The 23,025-nt window shown below is 33.7% G+C and overlaps 2 protein-coding genes and 1 long non-coding RNA gene across 8 annotated transcripts; 2 read left to right on the plus strand and 1 right to left on the minus strand.

Moving 5' to 3' along the window:
- Positions 1 to 2,881: 2,881 nt before the first annotated feature.
- Positions 2,882 to 15,533, plus strand: LOC137827586 (SNF2 domain-containing protein / helicase domain-containing protein / zinc finger protein-like protein). Of its 4 annotated transcripts, none has more exons than XR_016523107.1 (12): positions 2,882 to 3,012; positions 4,954 to 5,134; positions 5,218 to 5,864; positions 6,485 to 6,556; positions 6,633 to 6,710; positions 6,802 to 7,681; positions 9,447 to 9,577; positions 10,803 to 11,021; positions 12,227 to 12,861; positions 13,517 to 14,104; positions 14,320 to 14,529; positions 14,941 to 15,533. XR_016523107.1 is itself a non-coding variant. In XM_068633786.2 (11 exons), the coding sequence occupies exons 2-11, from the start codon at positions 5,029 to 5,031 to the stop codon at positions 15,043 to 15,045; spliced, it is 3,036 nt and encodes a 1,011-aa protein (XP_068489887.2). In that variant the 5' UTR covers positions 2,882 to 3,012; positions 4,954 to 5,028; the 3' UTR covers positions 15,046 to 15,533. The 4 variants fall into 4 exon arrangements, 2 of the variants coding, with proteins under 2 accessions (XP_068489887.2, XP_068489888.2); XR_016523108.1 differs by having other exon boundaries at positions 11,944 to 12,861; positions 14,941 to 15,348; XM_068633786.2 differs by lacking the exon at positions 12,227 to 12,861.
- Positions 15,534 to 17,294: 1,761 nt separating this feature from the next.
- Positions 17,295 to 20,438, minus strand: LOC137827587 (protein ASPARTIC PROTEASE IN GUARD CELL 2). Its single transcript, XM_068633788.2, has one exon. It carries the CDS (start codon positions 18,848 to 18,850, stop codon positions 17,423 to 17,425), a length of 1,428 nt encoding a protein of 475 aa, XP_068489889.1. The 5' UTR covers positions 18,851 to 20,438; the 3' UTR covers positions 17,295 to 17,422.
- A 181-nt stretch (positions 20,439 to 20,619) lies between these two features.
- On the plus strand, positions 20,620 to 21,405 carry LOC137827588 (uncharacterized). Of its 3 annotated transcripts, none has more exons than XR_016523109.1 (3): positions 20,620 to 20,745; positions 20,822 to 20,909; positions 21,041 to 21,405. It is a non-coding gene; the product is annotated as an uncharacterized LOC137827588 (long non-coding RNA). The 3 variants fall into 3 exon arrangements; XR_016523110.1 differs by having other exon boundaries at positions 20,631 to 20,745; positions 20,808 to 20,909; positions 21,041 to 21,180; XR_011083760.2 differs by having other exon boundaries at positions 20,631 to 20,745; positions 20,808 to 20,909; positions 20,994 to 21,126.
- The last annotated feature ends 1,620 nt before the right edge of the window (positions 21,406 to 23,025 follow it).

Genomic DNA, 23,025 nt, shown 5'->3' on the forward strand with positions numbered 1-23,025 from the left:
TTTAGAAAATTAAAAAATATATCATTTTCTTAATTACGATGATGGAAGGCTTGATACTCTGTTAAACTTTTAGAAAATGAAAAAATAGAAATAAAGGAGAAGTGAATTGAGATAACAAATAATTAAATTAAATGTTAACGGCTTGGTAGAGTAATAAATAAAATAAAATTCGTATTATTTATTTTATTTGATAAGAGATAAATGATATATATAATATAATTCTTATTTTATGCCTCGTCTTATATGACATAATATAAAATTAATGGAGTAAAATAGTATTTTTATTAATAGTCCTTTTTATTATCTTTCATCTTCTTTCTCAAACAATCATTAACAATTTATCTCCTCTGTATCAAACATAATATGTTATTTTATTGGTTTTATATGTAATGAGATGCTATTGTAACAGTTTATGATAATAAATTAAAAAACATTCTCTTTTGTTTTCACTGCTATAATATAACTCTGAATTTATGTAATTCGTGATTAATTTTAAGTTTACTTATTTTTCAATCTGATTGATTATGGCATTAATTTTTTTAATCATTCTGGGATATTGAATTAAGGTACCAGTGCAAACACGTGTTCACTTTTTTTATATAATAAAAAACAATTCTTATAATAATTATTAAAATAAAAATTTATTAAAATTATAAAAAGTACGTTCTTAAAAATATATAGAGGTTAATTAAATATAAAATTTATTATAGAGGTCGTAAAACCTTACATTAAAAAAAAAATACTATCCTCCAATTTCTTTTTTCTTTTTTTCAACTTTTTTTCAAAACTATATATCTTATCAATAGCCCATAAAAACAGGGTTGCTTTTATTTGACAATTTTTATATCATAACAATTATTTGTTATTCAGAAAAAAATCAATAATCTCTTTCAATTTTTAGTTCAATATTAATTTTAGATAGTTTTAAAAAGTGATATTTTCAACTAGTTGAGACTACCCAAGTTATTGATTGAATTCTAGTATAGTTTAATTACGTTTTCTAAGTTTTTATTGTGTTGGTAAAATTTCAACTCTTTTATAATCATTGTTTGGATTACAATTAATTTTTGTAAGAAAAATATTTTAAATTACATTGAAATTTTATTTAAGTATGATTAATATTGATATTTAATTGCTGGTTTGGATGAAATTAAGTTGGATAGATATTAATGATTACATGAGTTTTTGGACTAGTTAATAACTTAAAAGTGTAAAAATAGATTTTATTAACAATTTAGTTTAATCACTATTTTAGTCTCAAAAGAGAAAAAAATTAATTTCGTCTCTCCACTTTTTTAAAGGTTCCAACTTAAAAAAAATAAAAATACTAATTATGATGTCTTTGGTTAAATAATATTCAAGAGAGTTAACTAGGTGATAACTTCACACAATATAATATACACATGAAATTTTATTTTGTATATTAACAAAATTGTTGGGGTGAGTTTTGTCTTAGTTGCTTAGTTCATATTCTTCTTTCTCTATTTTATATCTATTGACAATGTGGGTCTCTATCATGTAAAAAAATGTAGGTTGGTTTTATTGGTCGGATTAATTCACATAAGATTTTTTAAAAATTAATAAATAAAAAATTAGATAGAATTGTTTAATATTTTAAAGTTTATTAATTTAATATATATTTTTTATTTAGATAAATTAGGTAAATTGTCTCATAGTATTATAATGATTTTTTAATTTTCAATAAAATTTGAATTTCAAACATAACAGCTTTTTAAATAAGAACTTGCTAACAACTTTCTAAATAAGAACTTGCTAAGCCGTGAGTATACCATGAAGTTACAAAGGTCCGTAAACCAACTTCCCAAGACGAAAAAGGATTTTTGTCAAAAGAATTATTTATTATTTGTAATAAAATTCATTTTATATAAACAACTAATAAAATATTTTATTAAATATATACAATTTTTTTAAGGTAATATATGTAGACATGTGATTACTGTTTTAATTTGAAAAATAATAATATATATATAAAATAATATTATATTTAAATTTTATTATAAAAAAACTAAAATCTAAAAAATGTGTTTAACCTTTATTACTATTAAAACCTAAACAATTTATGCATTTTAGTAATACAGAAGTATTATCAAATTTCGTGAAAGTGTTATGAATTAGGAATTGATGTTAGTTTCGCCATCCACCTCCATGCCTACACCAAATATTTTAGAAATTATTTAAATTACCCTTTGACATAGTTTCGTCACTCAATGTTTTCAGAATGTGAAAGTCAAAGACTTATCGGAAGTTAAAAATTGTACCATCCATAATATAATTTTTATATTTTAGACGGTAAAATTTAGAATAAATAAGCGGACTAACAAATTGAAATAAAGAATTTTTTTTCAAGCGGACTGCAGGTCAACTCGTACAAGCTACTCTACTCTGCTATCCTCCTATTATGAATGTGTCAGTCTTCTCTTTTATTGATTTTGCATGTGTTGAAAGACAATGGGTTATTTATATGAAATTCCAGTTTCCAATACTTCACTCATTATCCTAACAACGAAGAAGGTTTTGTACAATTATATTTTTATTATATTATTATATATTGTAACTAGTCTTATAAATAACTATATTCTTTATCTACACTTATATAAACTAACCTTTTTTTTAGTAATTAAATTTCATCATACAATCTTATTAGATAGAGGAGTTATGTTCATATGCTATATATTGAAATTTTGTTTTGTAATTGTTAGTTTTGATGTAAAAGTGTCTATTGTGTGATTTTCATAGGATGTTACAAAAATAAATATTTTATATTTATTTAATAATTTTTGGTCACGTAATTATATAAATTAATATTTTTATGAGCAAGTAAATAACTTAAACTTATATGGTATTTAGGAAATAGATTTTTGTAGTTTAAAAGTAAAGGTCAAAGTTGAAGCATTGAGATGGTATGAAAGAGGTGAACGCACGAGTCTGAGTCGTGAATCATCGTTCTCGTCGAACTGTAATTTCTCATTCCGTGTTTCCCTCTGATTTTGCGTAAGTGAACTCCTACTCTCTTCAAACTACGTCGTTTTTGTGCTCTCTTACTATCGCTTCCTGCGTTTTGCTGCGAAGCTAGGGAGAACCCTAGTCTCTGTGAATGCTCCACTGCTGCTTCCAAAGATCCTTTATTTTTCACGCATTTCTCAATTCAAAGGCAACCCTCAATTACTCTCTCGCAATTTTTTATCTCTGCCTTTTCTTTTTCCCCAATGGTCGAGGTTTTGGTGGTTTTGCACGCTTGAATTGTGGTTTCACTCTTCCCCGTGCAATGTGGTTGATCCGCTTAGTATGTTTATCTTCGTTGGTATTTTTTTACAATTCTTGCTGTCGTTTGGAGTATGGTTTTCTTTAATGGTGGGAATGCATGAACTTCGTCTTTTTAATGGGCGAAAGCAATTCTGTTTGATTCTTTATGCAAAATGGCTGTGTATAGGGTAGTGGTAATTGTCTTTTAGTTTCGATTTGTTACAATTGATTAATGATAGGGTGGTAGAGTAATGGATATAAGGAGGAATAATAATTTGATTTTGGTGTTACTCAATTTTATGTTATTTTACCTGGAGGGAAAATTTTGTAGGTATTTCTGTGATTGTTTGATTTGAGCACTACTTGTGAATTAAATTGGTAGTTGGTTGGAAAGGTTTTTTAAGGAGGCTGGAAAGATGAGATGAAGTGCAGGTAACATACAAATTGGGCCAAAGAGTTGCCTGGGTCTATGAATTTGTAAAAGTTTTATTAGTCATCTTTAGTAATCTTTTCTCTTGATTCAAAGGATGTAACAATGTGCTTATCCTCATTGATACTTCATAGTTCGTACTTCCTTTGCAGTGGAACTGTTAATGCTGTCTTGGGAGCATTTTTTTTACTCATATTCAATGAAAATAGAGGGATGTTGTTTAGTATGTTTTGTCCTTCAATCTAAGTAAAAATATTGTTAACTATTTTGCAATATCTGTTATCCTCTGTCAGTAAAATCATCATTATTTTTATCTGTAAGAGAATTTTGTCACTGGAACCCATTTGCTCCAACACTTTTTCCACAGGTTGCCCTTATAATGTAGTGATATTTATGTTGTGTTATACTTCCGTTTTCTTACCCGCTCCCCTTTATTGGTTGAATTTACATGTCAAAGGAATAATGTGATTTTTGCGACATTTTTATAAAATCTTAATTGCATCTGTTTGTTGTAAAAAAATAGAAATTATATCGAATTCAAGGTGTACCCTTGTGTGGGTTGCTGCAAGATAAAGGCTTATGGGCAGTTGAGTACTCATTTTGAGAATATTTATCCATAGTGGTCAATTGATGGAGTGGTTTCTAACAGTAGCCATAATGACTGCATTAATGGCCACAAAAGTGTCCTTTCGCGCTGTATTGTGGCTCTATCACGATCGATTTTGATTCCAGAAATCCATTTATACCCCCTCCCCCTGAGCTTCTTTGTTTGGGTTTTTTTAGGGGAAATATTCTACATAACCTACCTTTGTTCTGGATTCTATTCCTTCACACCTTTTAGGACTACTTTTATACAGAGTTTTTTTTTATTCCTTTAGATTCACAGTTCACGTTCTTCTATTTTTTTCCATCTTATTGGTCGTGTTTTTTTCTCTATTAATTTCACCATTATTTTCCTTATTTTATTTTTTACTTCATTAATATGTTCTTATTGCTCCTACGTTGATTGTGATTGTGTGTAAACTGTGATTTATTTAGCTTGAATTTCTTTAATTATTTTTGGAGTATTTATATGTGCATGGAGTAGTACACATTTTTTAGTTTGTAGTATATTCAAAATAGCGGTCATCATGCTTCCTGTTATAGATTTTGAAGAGTTTTTATCTACGCATTGCTATCTGGTACTGATAACTAGTAACTATGGCTTTATCATGTGTTGTCATCTAGAATAGGATGTTCATGATACTTTTTTACTACAGGTTGGCACGACTTTTTATGGTTCTGTTTGTAGAATCTATGGTGGCTGAGGGAAGATATATTGTTATTTGAATTTCATGGATAGTTGTATATATATTAGTTCGTCTGATGATGACTTGGAGGAGATAGATGTTCGAAAGAGAACTCTTCCACAATGGGCTACACCTACTGAAAGGAGTTCAGGTGCGTGATCTTTAGTAAATCTCCCATATATATATATATAATTTGTAAATTACTAATCATCAAACGTGCAATATTATGTGCAGATTATGGTAGGCGGGATAATTCTTCAAGAGGGGCTAATAGTTCAAACCTAAGTTCTTCTAATGTTTATAATCATTCACAAATCAAACCTCATACACAACCTGTGTCCGGCACCAATGCGCCCAACAACAGAAATGCACGAAGTGATGAACCTTCCTACCATGCTCAGAATGGAAACACAAGTCAGCAACAAACAGTTAATTCCCGAACTTCAAATTCTCATAGTGCAGATTATGAGAAAATGTCATCTCAGCAACCTTTCAAGAAGATCCTTCCTCCATCTCTTCCGCCTTCTGCAACAAGGGCCCTTCCTTCTTCTTTATTTGCGTCAGACATCAGATTAAGCAAGTTAAAAGATAACACAGGCAATAGTCATCTTCATGATGCATACAAGAATCGTCGCCAGGGAGTAGGGCCTAGCACATCCGGTGACAGGGGCTACATTCGTGACAGTTTTAGCAGGGGCTTTGACGGAGATCATTTATTTTATCAAAATGGTGGGAACAGGATTCTTCCACCGTCTTTGGTGCCTGGAAAGGCCATAACTCCACACTTTGCTATTTCTAGTGAATCAGCATATCGTTCTGGAATAGCTGATGAAAGATCTGCCGAAAATGATGAGAGACTTATTTACGAGGCAGCATTACTGGTATTACATGCTGTTTATCACTGTGTTTGTAGATTTAACTCCTTAAATTCTTTAAGTTATATGAAGAAGACATTCCCTTGTTAAGTTTGAGCGGAAATCATCTAGTTGTCATATTTTATCTTGTAATTTAGTGAAAAAATATTTACTTGTTTAGGACTTATATGTTATGAGTTGTCAAAGTTGATTAGTTAGAAAATTGGTGGGATCCACTTTCCTATTTCTCACCTATTTCTGCCCATCTCGCTATCCCTCTCCTAATCTCTTTCTATTTTCTTCAAACGAACACCTCTAATGCTCACTTCATTTCTCATCTATTTCCACTCTACCTACTTATTTCTATCTTACCTGTTTCTCTCCCCTCTACCAAACACACTCTAAATGAAGTAACACCCCACAACAATTCATGCAAGCATACAATTAGCTGTAAAGTAAAGCAGTTAAGCCTAATCTTGAGTTTCACTTGGTTTAGTGTTTAATTTTATGCTTTATTGATGTTTGTGCTGCATCAATGTGATTTATGGAAGCTGCTTCAATTTTTTTTAAGTCTTCGCATCAGTGTGTGTGTGTGTGTTATACTCATTGAGAATCATTACGGTCAATTGTGAATTTGGTTATCGCAGGATATCAGTCAACCTAAAACAGAGTATGACTTACCTGCTGGTGTATTGTCTGTCTCTCTTCTGAGACATCAGGTATTATGGCTTGTCTATGAAATTTCTTTTATTATTTCTGCTGTGGCCATTTATTTCTGAGTACTTTATATTTCAGAAAATTGCATTGGCTTGGATGCTTCAGAAGGAAACCAAGAGTTTGCATTGCTTGGGGGGGATTTTGGCTGATGATCAGGTCAATGTCTGGTGATAAATTTTTTAACCTACAGTTCTTTACATTTAATTCTGATTATTGTTACCTGAATATCAAAACCTTGTTCAAGCAGGGTCTTGGAAAGACAATATCAATGATTTCCCTCATTCTGGCATTGAGGTCATTACAGTCAAAATCGAAAACAGATGATACATGCAATCATAAAACTGAAGCTTTGAATTTGGATGACGATGACGACAATGGTGGTATAGATGTGGAAAAGCATAAAAATAGTGTGGAATCTGATAGAGAACCTAGCAGTTCAACACAGGCACCTGGTAGAAAAAGGCCAGCTGCTGGTACCCTAGTTGTCTGCCCTGCCAGTGTTCTTCGACAGTGGGCCAGGGAACTTGATGAAAAAGTTGGAGGTGAAAAGCTTGATGTTTTAGTTTATCATGGGGGCAGTAGGACAAAGGATCATATTGCACTTGCAAAATATGATGTGGTTCTAACAACATACTCTATTGTGACTAATGAAGTCCCTAAGCAACCGTTAGTTGAGGAGGATGATATCGAGGACAAAAATGGGGAAAGATTTGGGTTATCCTCTGAGTTTTCTGTTAGTAAAAAGAGGAAAAAACCATTTAATGGAAATAAGAAGAGTAAAAAAGGTAGAAAAGGAATTGACATTGAATGTGGTTCTGGTGCTCTTGCAAAAGTAGGTTGGTTTAGGGTTATTCTAGATGAGGCCCAAACAATAAAGAATCATAGAACTCAGGTGGCTAGAGCTTGCTGCAGCCTTAGGGCCAAAAGGAGGTGGTGCTTATCTGGAACGCCTATTCAAAACAGTATTGATGATTTGTATAGCTACTTTAGATTCCTAAAGTATGATCCTTATGCTGTATATAAATCATTCTACAACACCATAAAGGTTCCTATATCCCGAGATTCCATTCAAGGTTACAAGAAACTTCAAGCAGTTTTAAGGGCCATAATGCTACGTCGTACAAAAGGTGAATTTCGTATATTCTGATTTGTCATCTACCAACTGATGATATATTGTACATGTTTACGTTTTTGCTGGTGGTATGGGTTTTCAGTGTCCTTGCAATATTCTCATTGATCTCCTCTGAAGTCTAGTCATTTTGATAATCTTTCTCACTAAGTTTTTTTTCTCACTTCATGTTTGACCTTTGTTACTAATGTTACTACCATTACATATCAGCAGGAATTTTTCTTCAATGTTTTTTCTCATTTATTGTTCAACATTTCATACTAGTCTGCTACCATTCTATTATCTGCACAGAAATTGATTTTTGTATGTGATATAAATTTACTGTTTTCTTGAGAGTCAGATAAAACTGTCATTAATGCACAGAGTTCTTAGAGGGTTACAAAGTCCCTTTCCATAATTTTGATAAATTTGGCCGTGGCTTTGGGTTAATATTGACATCAAATATTGTATTTGGTGTCAGTTTTCTTTTGTTAGTTTCTTCCTTCCTGACAATTTTTTATCAGAATGCCAGACATAGGTTTTTATTTTTATATGCCAATAAAAAATAACAAAAATACTTTAGTAATTGCATATCTTCAGGGGGATACCCCTAAAGTCCTAAGCAGGTAGCATGTTAGGTTTGGTGTCCCACGTTCATCTGATATGGGGACTACCCATTCCTGCATCAAGCATGCCAGGTTTGGAAAATGTCCATAAACATCACTATGGGAGATGGACAAACTGGTTATAACTTATAATACCATTTCATTAGATGTCAAGAAAGGTAGCCACTTTGGTTTTGTGTTGCAAGCCCTTCTATAGCATATTTAAAAGACTCTATTTTTGTAAAAGCTTTTTTTCTCTTTCCTTGCTCCACTGTAAGGTAGCCACTTGGGCTTATGGTGGGTAGTTTTCGGACAACCTGCCAATGCAGGACCACCTGCAGGGTTTTAATCAAAGACCATAACGTAGTAACAAATCTGCTAGAACATTTTTCCTTCATCACTGCTGGATTAGTGTATTTAATTTATTTGCCATGAGATTATAGTCTATACATAGTATTGCATTGTCAGCCTGTTTACTTTTTTGGAAATTTCTTTAGATGTTTTTATATGTTGGAATTATTCCTTTTATTTAACGAACCCATCTTTAATCTCTTTTACCATTCCCATTGTGTAGAATGTAATGACTTACTATTTCTTTTTATGTTTGATTATAAATGTGATATTATTTGTTTAAGGGAGTGGACCGAACATTTTAGCCATCTAGGTTATGATTTGTGTATTTGAGGTGAATTTCCGTTTGATTTGTAGTCAAATATAGTATATGAGTATTGGTCTTTGCTGTTCTGTAACATCAAATATAGTATATAACGTAGTAACAAATCTGCTAGAACATTTTTCCTTCATCACTGCTGGATTAGTGTATTTAATTTATTTGCCATGAGATTATAGTCTATACATAGTATTGCATTGTCAGCCTGTTTACTTTTTTGGAAATTTCTTTAGATGTTTTTATATGTTGGAATTATTCCTTTTATTTAACGAACCCATCTTTAATCTCTTTTACCATTCCCATTGTGTAGAATGTAATGACTTACTATTTCTTTTTATGTTTGATTATAAATGTGATATTATTTGTTTAAGGGAGTGGACCGAACATTTTAGCCATCTAGGTTATGATTTGTGTATTTGAGGTGAATTTCCGTTTGATTTGTAGTCAAATATAGTATATGAGTATTGGTCTTTGCTGTTCTGTAACATCAATTTCTTGCATTTGTCTAGGAACTTTGCTTGATGGGAAGCCAATAATCAATTTGCCTCCTAAAACAATTGAGCTCAGCAAAGTGGATTTCTCAGATGAGGAGCGAGCCTTCTATACCAAGTTGGAATCAGACTCACGCTCTCAATTTAAGGTTAGTTCCTTCAAATTGGTTTATATTAATGCTAACTTAGACATTTTGTAATTATACTTTTTTGTTTCTTTTAAGTGGAACATCCATAAATGTCCTTTTGCTAATTAGATTTCAAACTTGGTGATTTTATAAACTCATTTTTATAGTGGTTGAAGTAATTGTCTATTTGCAGGCAGAAGGATAGAAACTTCACTAATGTTAGCAGCCTTAAGATAAGATTCAACGTGACCTGTAGAACTGAATTTTTTGTATTAATGAGATGATAGGGTTTTTGGTAGTTTATGAGGACAAAAGATTAAGACTGCTCTCTTATCTATAATAAATTAAATCTGTTCAAGCACACAAGTCAACTTCTGAAAATTTTTCCCACTGAAGATCGAGAGTAATTCTATGTTAGGATGTAAGCACAAGAGGAGAGCTCAACTCAAAGCTCAAGTACCACATCAAGTAGCTTATCCTTCTAAATGTTGACTCCTAACATTCTACTCACTTTTACACTGTATTGAAATTGTTTTCATTTAGTGACAAAACAGGTTATTGAGGATGGTACCGCACTGTTATCATGTTTAGAAAAGAGAAACTGAGAAAAATATAATGAATTTTGTGTGTTTGTGTATAGACATTATTTTTATTTACAATGAAGAAAGGATACAATAGTAAATATCTTCTAAGAGAAATATTTGGTAAGATATTTTCCTATCAAATCTCCCTAATTAATGTAATCAAATCATATCTCTAACACTTTCCCTCAAGTTGAAGCATATGTATCACGAGTCAAGTTTGTTACATATGGTTTAGAGCACTGAGGCATAGGGCAAAAATTTCTGATGGTAAAATCTTAATTTAATATAGCTGTTGAGTCTTTTAATAACTAGTTCACATGCTATCAATATAATTTCATTGGTAATTTTTCTAAATCTTGCATGATTCCTAAATTGTTTCTTACTTCCACAAACATACAGAAGCTTCAATTTTGTACTGATTAAAAGCCTGATAAGTGCATTTCTGTCACCTAGTTGCATACGTGAGTCAGTTATGGGTGGTCATATACTTAATATATGAGAAGTGCCGGGGTGGTGGAGATTTTAAATTTCCCATCTCATTCTTTGTATCTAATTTATTAATGTCTAGCATACACTTTTGTAAATTATAGTATATTTTTTATCATTGGATCTCTATCTTTCTGAAGTATTGTGATCTGACATTAAAAGCTTGTGCTTTGCAGGCATATGCTGCTGCTGGGACAGTGAACCAAAACTATGCTAATATTCTTTTGATGCTCTTACGTCTTCGACAGGCTTGTGATCACCCGCGTCTTGTTAAAGATATTGATTCTGATCCTGTTGGGAAGGATTCTGTTGAAATGGCAAAACGTCTTCCAAGAGAAATGCAGATTAATCTGTTTAATTGTTTGGACTCAACCTCTATCTGTCACATTTGCAATGTGAGTAAAATTCAGATAAGATATTTTTTGTTATTTGTCCTTTGTTATGAATGTGATGGTACCCTAGATCCGTTTGGTTATATCTTATATAAGTTATGGTGTTTTGTTCCTTTATTGTGCACTTTTTAACATTTGGAAGTAGACTTCATGGTATGAAAAGTGATGAACCAACTTTTTACTGAAATTTGTATGGATATTGTTTTAGTAGTATGGTGTATTTACACTCCCCATGGACGATGCGTGTTTACTAAATTGGGTTAAGTTGAACACCTATGTTCTATTTAAGTCATGTGATTATAATGATGAGTTTAAACCATAAGTTAGTGTTTCAAAAATAGACATGTTTATTATCCCAACATAATAAGAAATGCTTAGGGGATTGCTTTATTATTTAAGGAGGTTTTAGTAGCGTAGGAAAATATCCAAAACTGTCAATTGCATCTCAATGCATTTCACACCTAATTTTTCTTTAACTTAATCTTAAGTTTATTGTTTTTATTCGTGTCTTAATATTATTTTTTCAAGTAAATGATTTTATTTTTGTTGATAAACGAAAACCTTATCGAGATGAAGAGATAGTAATACAAGGACATGATCTTCTTTAATGATACTTTATTTCATTGATTGATTGTTGAATCTATGTGACTTTTATTATCATTGCTTAGGTTACACATGTCACTTGCCCTACTAGTACTGACATGTGTAACCTAAGCCCCTAGTTCTGGCAATGGCCACTCATCGCTGTCGCTACGGTCAGGGTTGTCAAGAAATTCTAAGCCTATTGCAAGGGGCAATGACGTCCCCTTTGGCTTTGATCGGAGTAAATGAGTTTTCTTGGTTGTCGTGTCAAACAAGTCCTCTTTGTTATGTCTTTGTTTTGTTAGTTTTTCAAATGTTTGAGGTAAAATTCATCCTGTTCCAGTATGTTTAGAGGATTCTCAAGGGAAGGTCAAGATTTGATGCCCGTGGATTATTGATGTCAAATGTCTCTAATTTTGTGATTTGGGATATTGAAGATTCACTGATCATGACCTGAATGTGGCATTGCATGGTTCTTTAGCTAAGTTGAAACTATGTGTTCTATTTCTCTCCTAAAGGGATATGTGATGACTTCAATGATACTTTTTCTTTGAAGAAGGATTTTACTGCCTGCTATGAGATTTAGGGCAGGGTGTTTAATACTAATTGTGGTTCTCTCTCTGTAGTGGAATATCCTAGAATTTTGAATGGGTTGTGGATTGAACTAAATCATCAACACCAAATTTTGAGGATATGCAAAATAAAAGATGCCACCACACATGCTGAAGCTGTGAAGTAATATCTTTTAATTCCTTCATTGCTTGAACTTTGAATATGACCCAATTAGTGTACATAATGTACAGATCTTAGGGAAAGGAAAGATGAATAATTTGTCATTAGTATTTTTATTGTAAGTGGAGAAGATTCTTGGAGGATTGTCATGTTTAAAGGAGGTATCTCCAAGATAGGATCTGCCATGACAATAGGATAGGGGGTTCTCAAGAGATCAAACACTGGAGGGAAGTCCTTTGCAAAAGGAAGCGATGGAGAATATTGCTTATATTGTAAAAGATTTGAGCATACTAAGGAAACGTGGTTCAAACTCCATGGAAAAGATACTTTCCTGAAGTGCACAAGAGGCAACAAAGGAACCTCACAGAAATGGGTAGACAATACTACCTTAGGTGATGAAGAAACAAATTAACCCATTGATCTACCTACAAAGCCTTATGAGTTGGGAGATTTACGAAAGCAATGATTTCATTAGGATACAAGCAAAGTCAGGAGATCATACTTTATTCATAAAAAAACTCCCTTGCAGGTAAATTCCATGTACTGTCTGTCTATGCAGATGATACGATTATTGCAGTAAATGATAAAATAGAGAAATTAAATTTAAAGGAAAATTGACAGTCCAATTTGTAATGAAAGACATGGAAAAACTCAAGTATTTCCTTAGTTGTGGAAAATATGTACTTGATCTCTTTAAAGAAACATGTATTCATGTAATCTAGGCTGTAGAATCTCAGGAGTTATTATTGTTGATCAAAATAATAGAATTGGAAGTGAAGAGTGTTCAACTTAGAATAGATCCAATATTGGAGATTGGTAGGAAAACTTATTTATCTATTACACAAGAGAGTAGACATTGGTTATGCATTTAATGGTGCATCAGTTTATGCATGATCCAAAAGATATTATTAGGATAAAGATATCCTCAGTATTCTCTATACTGATCCTGATAAGGAAAATATATCTTTAAAATCTTTTTATTCATTCAGCATATTTTTTAGAGAGTTAATAATTACAAATAGAGGTATGAGAATGTAATTTGTGTGATTGTTATCAATAACATAGTTCTTTATTTCCCTACATATTTCAAGTAATTTTTACATTTTGATTTCTCATTTATAGATAGGTAGTAGCGATTTGATGTTAATAATGGCTCTGGCTGACATGGACTGTGATTTCAACAGGATCCCCCTGATGACCCTGTTATTACAATGTGTAGCCATGTCTTCTGTTATCAATGTGTACATGAATATTGTTCTGGTGATAATACGTGCCCTGCAGTTAATTGTAAAGAAACAATCGGCTATGATCTTATTTTCTCCAAAGTTACTTTGAGGAGTTGTATCTCTGATGATGGTGGCACTTCTAGTTCTTCAAATTCACTTCTTTGTGATTATTCGCTAGTGCAGCAGGATCATTACGTTTCATCTAAAGTCAAAGCTGTTCTTGAGGTTTTGCAGTCAAAGTGTTATGTGAAGATATCTAATTCTGACTTAGCGAACTCTGGATGTTGTAGAGATTCACCGTCTTCTGATAATTTAGATGTTGATGACTGTGATTCAGATGTTAGGATTACAAAACACACAAGAAAGTATTCTGACTCCACAACTGAAGGACCGATAAAGGCTATAGTTTTTTCCCAGTGGACTAGCATGTTGGATTTAGTTGAGAAATCATTGCGTCAATATGATATACCGTACAGGAGACTCGATGGTAGGATGACTCTAGGTGCAAGGGACAAAGCTGTTAAGGATTTCAATACTGAACCTGAGGTTTGGCCCTTCCCAACATTGTTATAGTGTAACTTTTATATGTGAATCAATAAATGGCACAAAGTAATATGAGAAACTATTGTTAGTAGATGAAGTGGTATGAAATTTAATCCTCTTCATGGCTATATCAATAATGTTGTTGCAATTTTAATCAGTATAGAATTATGTACTGTGTTTTAAGTGTCTCAATTCTGACTAATTGAAATTTGTTTCAGATAACTGTTATGCTGATGTCACTAAAGGCAGGAAACCTTGGTTTGAATATGGTTGCTGCTTGTCATGTTATTCTTTTGGATCTTTGGTGGAATCCAACAACTGAAGATCAAGCTATTGATCGAGCCCATAGAATTGGACAAACTCGTCCTGTTACTGTGACAAGGATTACTATAAAAGATACCGTTGAAGATCGGATACTGGCTCTTCAGGTACAATATCTGTCAGTTTAATTTTATGTGCCAAAAAAAGTTCATACATGGTGGCCATTTCGGATTTAGGCGAGCAAGAGTGAGGCTTAGCAGCCAATCGGACTTTACAAGTTCTTAGTTTTTTCGCTTTCACCTTTAACCTCTTCTTTTTAATATTACTTCTCAAAATCATTAAACAAAATTTGAGTTGAGATTAACAAAAGTTCTATCATGGTTCAAGGAGAAAAGCCAATCTCCTAAAGATAAAAGGTGAAGTTAGCACATGAAGTAATATTGTTTCTAAAAAGGTTATTTTTTTAGTAGGCCTTGATATGTATGGGAGGGGGAAGTTTGTGTGATTGAGATGTAGATAGAATGTATCTGTCTGTCAAATAGATTCTCATTATGTTCTTGTGTTGTACCATTGGGCAGGATGAAAAGAGAAAAATGGTTGCATCTGCTTTTGGGGAAGACCATGCTGGTGGGTCCGGAGCTCGCCTTACAGTGGATGATCTGAAATATCTGTTCATGGTCTAGACTTAAGACCTCTCCTTGCTTCTTCTTCACATGATGGATAATTTGAAGTTTTGTTTTGTTTTGGGCGGATTGGCATGGAGTTGAAATGGTTGTTCGGAAGGAGGGTATGACTTTTTTTAGTGCCTGCTTAGATCCGTTGCAAAATTTGGTAGGAGAGGCTTGGTTAATCCAAGTGGTAACTTGATCTGTTTTGAAGCCCACAAGGGCAATTTTGTCCTCCAAGCTGTTATATAGCTGAAGGCTTTCTGTAAATATTCTTATTAAATTATAATATGGTTTATGAAAATATGACCTTGTGCAACAGCCCTTCCTTTTGTTGCAGTGTACAGTTTTCTAGCTAGATACACACACCCAACAGCTTCACTGTGGGTCTAGCTGCTACCCTCCATGCTGTGCCCCCCAACCCCGGTATAGTTTGACCAAGTCAATGTGGATTCTTATTTTAGAACAAATTCAAAAGTTTAAATGAATATCATTGCTGTTTGCAATTTAGATTTTTTATATTAAACACATTTATTTTATGCATAATTGAAAATAACTTCACTATTGCTTGATTATTGCTGTGTAGAATTTGATTTTGCTTCAAAATTTTGGTTTCACTAAAAGTAATAAAAAGTAGTTTCTGTGTTGAGTGGATACATTTACATCAAGTTTTACCGCAAGCTTGTGTTTAGGCTAAAACATTTGATTTTAATATTCACTTTAGCTAGTCTTGACTAATATGAAGACACAACCATGTTTCGTACACAGGTTGTTGAATGACTATCAAAATTCCAAATGAGTTATTATTTTCTTTCGAAATTTGTATCAGTATTCCTCTCACTTGATCAATGAAAGTAGAATGTTTGTGACAGTGTACTGGTTATTTGTTTATTTTTTGGTTGAACATAGAAAAAAATGAACTTAAGTTAGTATCTTTGATCTGTAAAGAAGTGTTAAAAAACCCTCTTTGCTACATGCGAAAGGATTCAAAGTGTTTCTTCATGTGGTGTGGGTGAAGTTTCTTAAGATCCAGTAAGAAAAAAAAAATGCAGAGTATATCCTATATGATATTAATCTCTGATCAAAGGGTACATTAATCGATTCCTTTCCTTTCCACCCATTCACCATTTCTCACCAACAGGTTCCTACTTTATGGTGGGCCTATAAAGTGCTTACAAAGCCGAAGGAGTGGAGAAGAAAAGGTATCATTTTCAGTGCTAAAATTACCAAACATATTCTACTTATGCACTTGGCATTGACATGAATGGAATGTGTAAGTCTGAATTTGGCTTAATAATCAACCACATTAGGAAATAAAAAGAAATGGAGAAGCGATTTATCTTAATCTTAGATCCCAGAAAAGAGAAAAAGCAAAGCAGAAATGACTTGGCTTTGCAAAAGTGATTGCTGAAATGCACTCGAAGCTGAGGTCCCAACAAAACAAAAGGCAGAGCAGAGTCCCTATTGATGGTTTCACATGTCCATAATGCTGGTGGCTCCCTTCTCTCATCATTCAATTGCTCTACCACCTTTCACACTGGGGAATCTCTATATGTGAAACAAGAAAGAAAAAAAGAAAAAGATGTCAGACCAATGTCCACCCATCACTAGTGAAACTAAATCATTTCCCACCTTCAAATTCAGTAAAAGTGTTCTCTTGGATCCTCCTCAGTATCACTCCACACCATAAACATTACCCAAACACCCAATACAGCAAATCAACTTTTCTACTATTCTTTTGACTAAGCTCACAGTTACACTACCATCTTTGACCTCCCATCTTCTATATAATACTTTCCTCCTATAGCATAACTAGAGTTTGCATGAATTAAAACTACAAAATTCAAATTCCACTTGCTTCTACACTTACTTTTACCATCTCAAAATCAAAATCGAAGTAACTAAAAATGTACCGGTCGGAATCGTACGACCGATTCGAAACTCAGCACCCGACCGAAACCATAATATCCAAAGAGGATTGACGAAATTAATTAATGATTAAACACTAAGTAATACACTATTAATCATGATCTAAACCCCTAATCAGATCCAATAACAAAATATCCATGATAATAATGTAAATAGACACTCTAAGAATCAGGTACGTCATACTAAATACACACATCGAGTGCCAAATACCAAAATCTCACTTGAACGTTTGCAGGTACCATCAGAATCTAGAGTTTCCATAGACGAGGGGTAAATAAGTGGGAGATCAACCGACCGAATGTCGAGGAAGAAGGTAATTGTTTTTTTGTTTCAACCCGTTCGAGAAACACTTAATAATATTATTATTAATTATAAATACAATAGTCAATTAATTAATGAACACGAACACATGATCATTCATGTGCACTAAGACTAGCAAAATTCATATGGTTGATATACACTTTAACTAACAAACATTGGGTCCGAATCCCACAAAACCATTAGCTCCATCAACAGAAATCTGAATCCCTTCTTGCTGAATGTTACCGATGATGGAAAGCCCAGAAGGAGAAGGAGCAAAAGCAAAACAAAAGGTTCCCACATCATCCACTGGGATCAAAAAGTTCCTAGCTGGAAGGGTCAAAATAGGCCCACCCGAAAAGTAAAACGAAACGGTCGGAACCCGAACCGACACAAACCCAAACAGGTCATAACACGTGTCAAATATCGATGCTCCAGAAGCCCGTGGCAGGTTCGTGGTTTGGGCTATAAACCCATCCCGGAAAGCCTCATAAGCCGCCGTGGGCAGCCGCGTCACAGCGGTGCCGGTGTCCATGACCACCCCGCCATCGCCCATTTCGGATAATTTGAAAACATCTTCGGATATGGGTATCCGGAGGCCCCCAACTCCAAGGCCCAATAGCCCAACATAGTAAAAACTTTGGGCCCGCAGATTGTGGATTAGGGGAACCCAGGCAGCACCCACGGGCATTGCTTCGCGCCCGAATTCGAGTATTCCGGAAGATTGGGTTCCCCTGCTCACTAAACAATAACTAAAAGCCTCGCCCGTTTGGCCTCCGAGCTGGCCCACGAAGGACATGGGCCCACCTCCGAGGCCCAAAAGCCCGGCGGCGCCAACGAACATTCCCTGGTTGCGGTGTCCGCACCCGATTGCCACGTTTCGGATGAGGGTTCGTCCGAAGGTGAGTGTTTCAAGAGCGAGTGTTCCTTTTGTGTAGGACCCGTCTCCGTAGGAGACTTCGTAGCGGCACCGTCCCTCGTGGCAGCCGGCATTGTCCACGTGGCTGCACACGGTGGAAGCGCAGGAGACGCCGGCGTAGGAGGAGGAATCGGCCGGGTTGAAAACCGGGTCGGATTGGCGGTAGCATTGGGTGCAGGGTTCGCATTGGACCCATATAATGTCGCTGCCTGAGTCTATGACCACGTATTGGTTCCGAGGTGGGCTTCCAACTCCGATTCTGACAAAATACTCTCCGCTTCCTTGCTCCATACCCGACACAACATCCGACCCGAATGCCTCCGAGTCCAAGGTGGGCTTTCCGGCGGCAAGGCGGCGGAGGAGGACGGCGACCCTTCTGGCATCTCGCTCTATTCGGGCGTTGAATCGGGTCTGGTGGTCGAGGGTGGTGTTAAAGGTGGAAACTTTGTCTCTGTGGAGTAGCTTTAGTTTCCATTTTGTTGATGATGAGTCTGTGACAGCGTTGGGTGTTTGATGTTGGTGGGACGGTTGTTTTGGGGTAGAGGTTGGCTTTGGAATGAGTTTGGTTTGTGCGAGGGTTTGTTTTACGTTGAGTTGTTGGAAATGAGGGTATGATAGGCTGTGAGAAGTGGAGGTGGTTAGAAGGAGTGAGAGGAGAAGCAGAACTGTGAACATGGTGTGTTGCTGATGTTTTTGTTGTTGGTATGATGTGTTGTGTTGTGTGCGGAGCGAGGAGGAATTTATTTGGTTGGGTTTTTGGGGTGTGTAGAGGGAAAATGGGTTTACTATGGAAATAATTGTAAGGAGGAGAAGTTTCTGCTTTTGTAGTTTAGTGTTTGGAATGTTTATACGAGTTTTAGAGTTGAGTGGAAAGGTGTATATATCTTTGAGAGTGGTGCATTGAGGGAATGTGATGGTGAGTTACAGCAATATGGAAAGGTAGTTGGTGGTGATGGCACATAGTATTTTTCTTAAGGGATATTTGTAGTGTAAATCATGGTTATTAACTATTGATTTTGTGCATTTTTGTCTTTACCTGCTACTGCATTGTGTGTAGTAGAAGTGCTGAATGGCCAAATGAGTGACCTATAGTGTGCTTGTTTAGCATTTGTTTACTTTTATTGGAATGTTGTCTTCCATTTACTGTTGATGTTATTGTTGTCACTTTATTAGTACTAAAATTAACTTGTGACATGGTTTTGAAGAAAAGGTTGGCCCCTTGGAGGGAAAGAAAGGGGCGACCAGACGTGTTTGTCTGTGACCCTTTTTCTGGGTCACGCCAACATGATCTGTTTAATGGGAAGAGAAAAGAAGGATTAGTGTTACTGTTGTGTAGGGAAGAAAGTGATGAGGGAAGGACATTGACAATTGGTACTGATTGAATTTGATTAGATACAGAAAAGTTGCAAGAAATTTCGTAGTTAGACCAGAAACATAGGCACTGAAGAGTAGGTACACATTAACAATTTTGGCTATGTATATTGCACAGAAATATTATCTCCAAACATTTTCAGGAAAACAAAGTACTTAATATCTCAGATGAAATGGAAGTCAAGTATCCCAAAAGATTATGTGTCATTCAATCTATTGGCAAAATGAAAAACAGAGTTACACATACTATCCAAGTATTATGTAATAAGCTGCATGATAAGAAGCAACATGAGTGAAACTAACAGTAAAAAGGTGTAACACCAGCTTCTCCATTTATAGTACAGTACCAATAAATTTAGTTGGGTGTGTTTTTTTTTATTGCACTATATGTTGGTTGAAAGTGTTGATGGACATTAGAAGAAAGAAATAGGAAGTATTAGTTGTGGAACACAGGCTTAACTTTTCCATCAATGATTTGTAAATTGTGGATTCCTATTCATTTGTTGGACTCTGTATTATGCATGTATCACTTTTTAATGCATTCATGCAATATCACTGTTGTTTTCCCTGGTTTGGGTTTACAAAGAGGGAATTAGAGGGATCTTAATCACTTTATTGACTAGGATATGCGCCAGCTTTGCAGCTTTGCCTTCACCTTAAATAAAGATGAAGTCCTCTCTTCCTTTCTCTCTCTGTCTCTTTCAATCTATAATCCAAATATCCAATAAGTTTCTTGAATGGCGTGAATCTTCAAAAGTGAAACACTTCTAATTTTTTAAAGAGAATACTGCTATGAAGCATCCATTTTATAATGTTAGCCTTTTTAATGGGAAACTTTCAATGGGCTCTTTGGCCACAATGATAAAGAAAAAGAACATGAACAAGAGCAACTTACCCACCCATATGTGATGCTAGTAAAATAATACATGTTATACCAAGGGTAAGCCAATCCATGGAGATTCTAGTGTCCATCATCAACAACCTGTCAGCGGAGACCGAAAGACCGCCCGATTAAAGCGCACGGTTTATCGGTCTCTCGACTTAAAAGAGGATTCACGTTACGTCCCATGTTAAAAACATTAATCCCAGTTAGAAACAGCAAAGCTCGATTATATGTTCATTGGACTTATCTTAATCATTCTGACAGGACAAGGTCCGCCTTAATAGTATAAATAAGAGGGGATCCTCCACGGTGAAAGGTAATGTTATTCCAAATCCTAAACTAGATCATTTAAGTGGATCTTACTAACTTGAACGTCAGATTACATTTTGCAGGTACCCCTCTCAGACATCCCAGAAGAACAATCGAAATCAAGAAAAGACAGGAAGTGTTGAATATGAGACATTCAGTCTCGAATAAATTGTAAGAACAATAGTTATTTCTTCCTATCAATTCTTAAACTTGTTTTATTTTTTGTTCTCATCACACAATCTGTTTGCATGAAAGAAAAATCATAAGCAACCATATCCAACCATACCTTGTGCTTTTCAAAGGCTCCCACTTTTTTGTGGGGAAATTCTAAAATGCGAGTGGATACATGGACTCTGCAATACCTAATGATTCCAGCAAATGTTGGTGATGTTGGTGTGTTGTTAAAGGACACGCACGCGTGATGTGAAGGGCAGTTGGGGAAAGGACAATATATTTGTATACATGACACAGAGAAGAGTGAAAGTGCACAACCATAATGCACATCTTTCTTCTACAATCATAGCATGCCCATCTATGTAACAATACAACAATTCAACAACATCCATATCTCTCACTCTTTATTCTACATGTTAGTTGCCTCTTAACCAAGTTTAGTCAAGTCAATAAACAACAAACTTATATATTATAAAAATAATTTTTATGGTTAAATTGATTTCTGTTTTTAGTCCAAACTTTAAACCTTCTGGGTTGTAGTAAGAAAACTATTGGAATTGGTTATTATTTTAACATCCTAGTCCACACTGAATTTTGTTTACCACGTAAAAAAAAAAACTGGCAGTGACCAATTCCAATAGTTTCTTTACTATAGATAATCAAGAGATCTAAAGTTTAGACGAAAATTAATTTTGCGGGAAAGTACATTAAAAAAAAAATATTTAACCCTAGTATTTTTATTGTCGTTTGCAAAGAGTTTACTTAGATTTTTTAATATTATTTCAATATTTACTTTTTACAAAAACTTTGTTGGTGAATAACATGTAAATATTTATGTAAGTCTTGATTTTTTTTTATTTTTTTTATAGGAAATGTTTTTAAAAAATGATATACAACAATTTTACACTCAAGCCTTAGAGTTTAAACTCTCAAGGCAAAGCACATCAAAGGCAAGCCCTAAAAAAAGTACAAAATTATTGTTTTGTTGTATTGAGACAAACCTACATATACTTGAAGACAACAATAAATGTACAACCAAGGGATGATGAGTAGCTAATATATAAATAGTCTTGAATATTAGTTGCATTTAATGTCTCACAATGTTCATCTTATTATATAAAAAATAACACTACAAAAGAATCAATCATTGAATAAAAACTAATTTTATAGACAAAAAATAATTTGTTGTTATTTTAACTAAATTACAGATTATTTTAGAGACTACAAATTTTTTTTCTTTTAAATTAGTTTATATTATTGTTTAGTAGTTTCTAAATTGGTATCTAATTAGATACCAAAGATTTAACTACCAATTATTTAGATTTTAAATTTGGTAGCTAATTAGATATCAATTTATAAACTATTTAACAATAATAAAAACTAATTTAGAAACAAATAAAAAATTAGTCTATAAAATAATCTCTAATTTAGTTAATATAACAACTAATTATTTTTTGTTTCTAAAAAAAAAAATTATATTTAATGATTTTTTTTTAGTGTAATAGAATAGGAGAAGAAAACTCCAAAGGAAGAGAAAGAAGAAGAAAAAGGAAGAAGATAAGCCTAAAAACTACGAGACAATTAGTAGTGTTGAGTGTTCCCAATATATAAAAAGAAGAAGAAAAATATATGAAAAGTGATAGAAAAGTGAATTAAGGTAAGATGAATTAATTTTACCTTTCTACTAATATTTTGTAAACCTCTTTAAATACTCCTAATTATTATTCATATGAAAGTTTTCTATCTTGTTTGTTTATTTTAAACATTGAAGTGTGTAGTGTTTATAAGAGATTAAATAAATTTTATAATTTCATATGATTAATCTATTTTATCATTTGATCACATCTTAAACTTTAATCCTAGTATTATCAACATCTTTAAAAAAACAAATGATTTTAAGAAATATCTAAAACCACAACTAAACTATTTTTTATGTTTTCTCTTACTTTACAAATACAAACAAGAAAATTTTAATATTTAAACCAAAAGTTTATAATTTATTAGATACTATTTTAAATGAAAAAGTCATTAAACATTTAAAACATAATCCAATTATATATTAGTGATTCCATTTAAAAAAAAAAAAACTTATTCAATGTTTGGATTGAATGAT

The sequence above is a fragment of the Phaseolus vulgaris genome, chromosome 7, assembly GCF_051622355.1.
Source record: "Phaseolus vulgaris cultivar YP4 chromosome 7, ASM5162235v1, whole genome shotgun sequence".
In the NCBI taxonomy this organism is placed as follows: domain Eukaryota; kingdom Viridiplantae; phylum Streptophyta; class Magnoliopsida; order Fabales; family Fabaceae; genus Phaseolus; species Phaseolus vulgaris.

Bases quoted from the DNA above. Each gene is read 5' to 3' on its own strand.
- LOC137827586 (XM_068633786.2), top strand. From the start codon at position 5,029: ATGGATAGTTGTATATATATTAGTTCGTCTGATGATGACTTGGAGGAG. The intron at 9,578-10,802 runs GTTAGTTCCTTC...TGTGCTTTGCAG, and splicing joins ACTCACGCTCTCAATTTAAG to GCATATGCTGCTGCTGGGAC. The intron at 14,530-14,940 runs GTACAATATCTG...ACCATTGGGCAG, and splicing joins ATCGGATACTGGCTCTTCAG to GATGAAAAGAGAAAAATGGT.
- LOC137827587 (XM_068633788.2), bottom strand. From the start codon at position 18,850: ATGTTCACAGTTCTGCTTCTCCTCTCACTCCTTCTAACCACCTCCACT.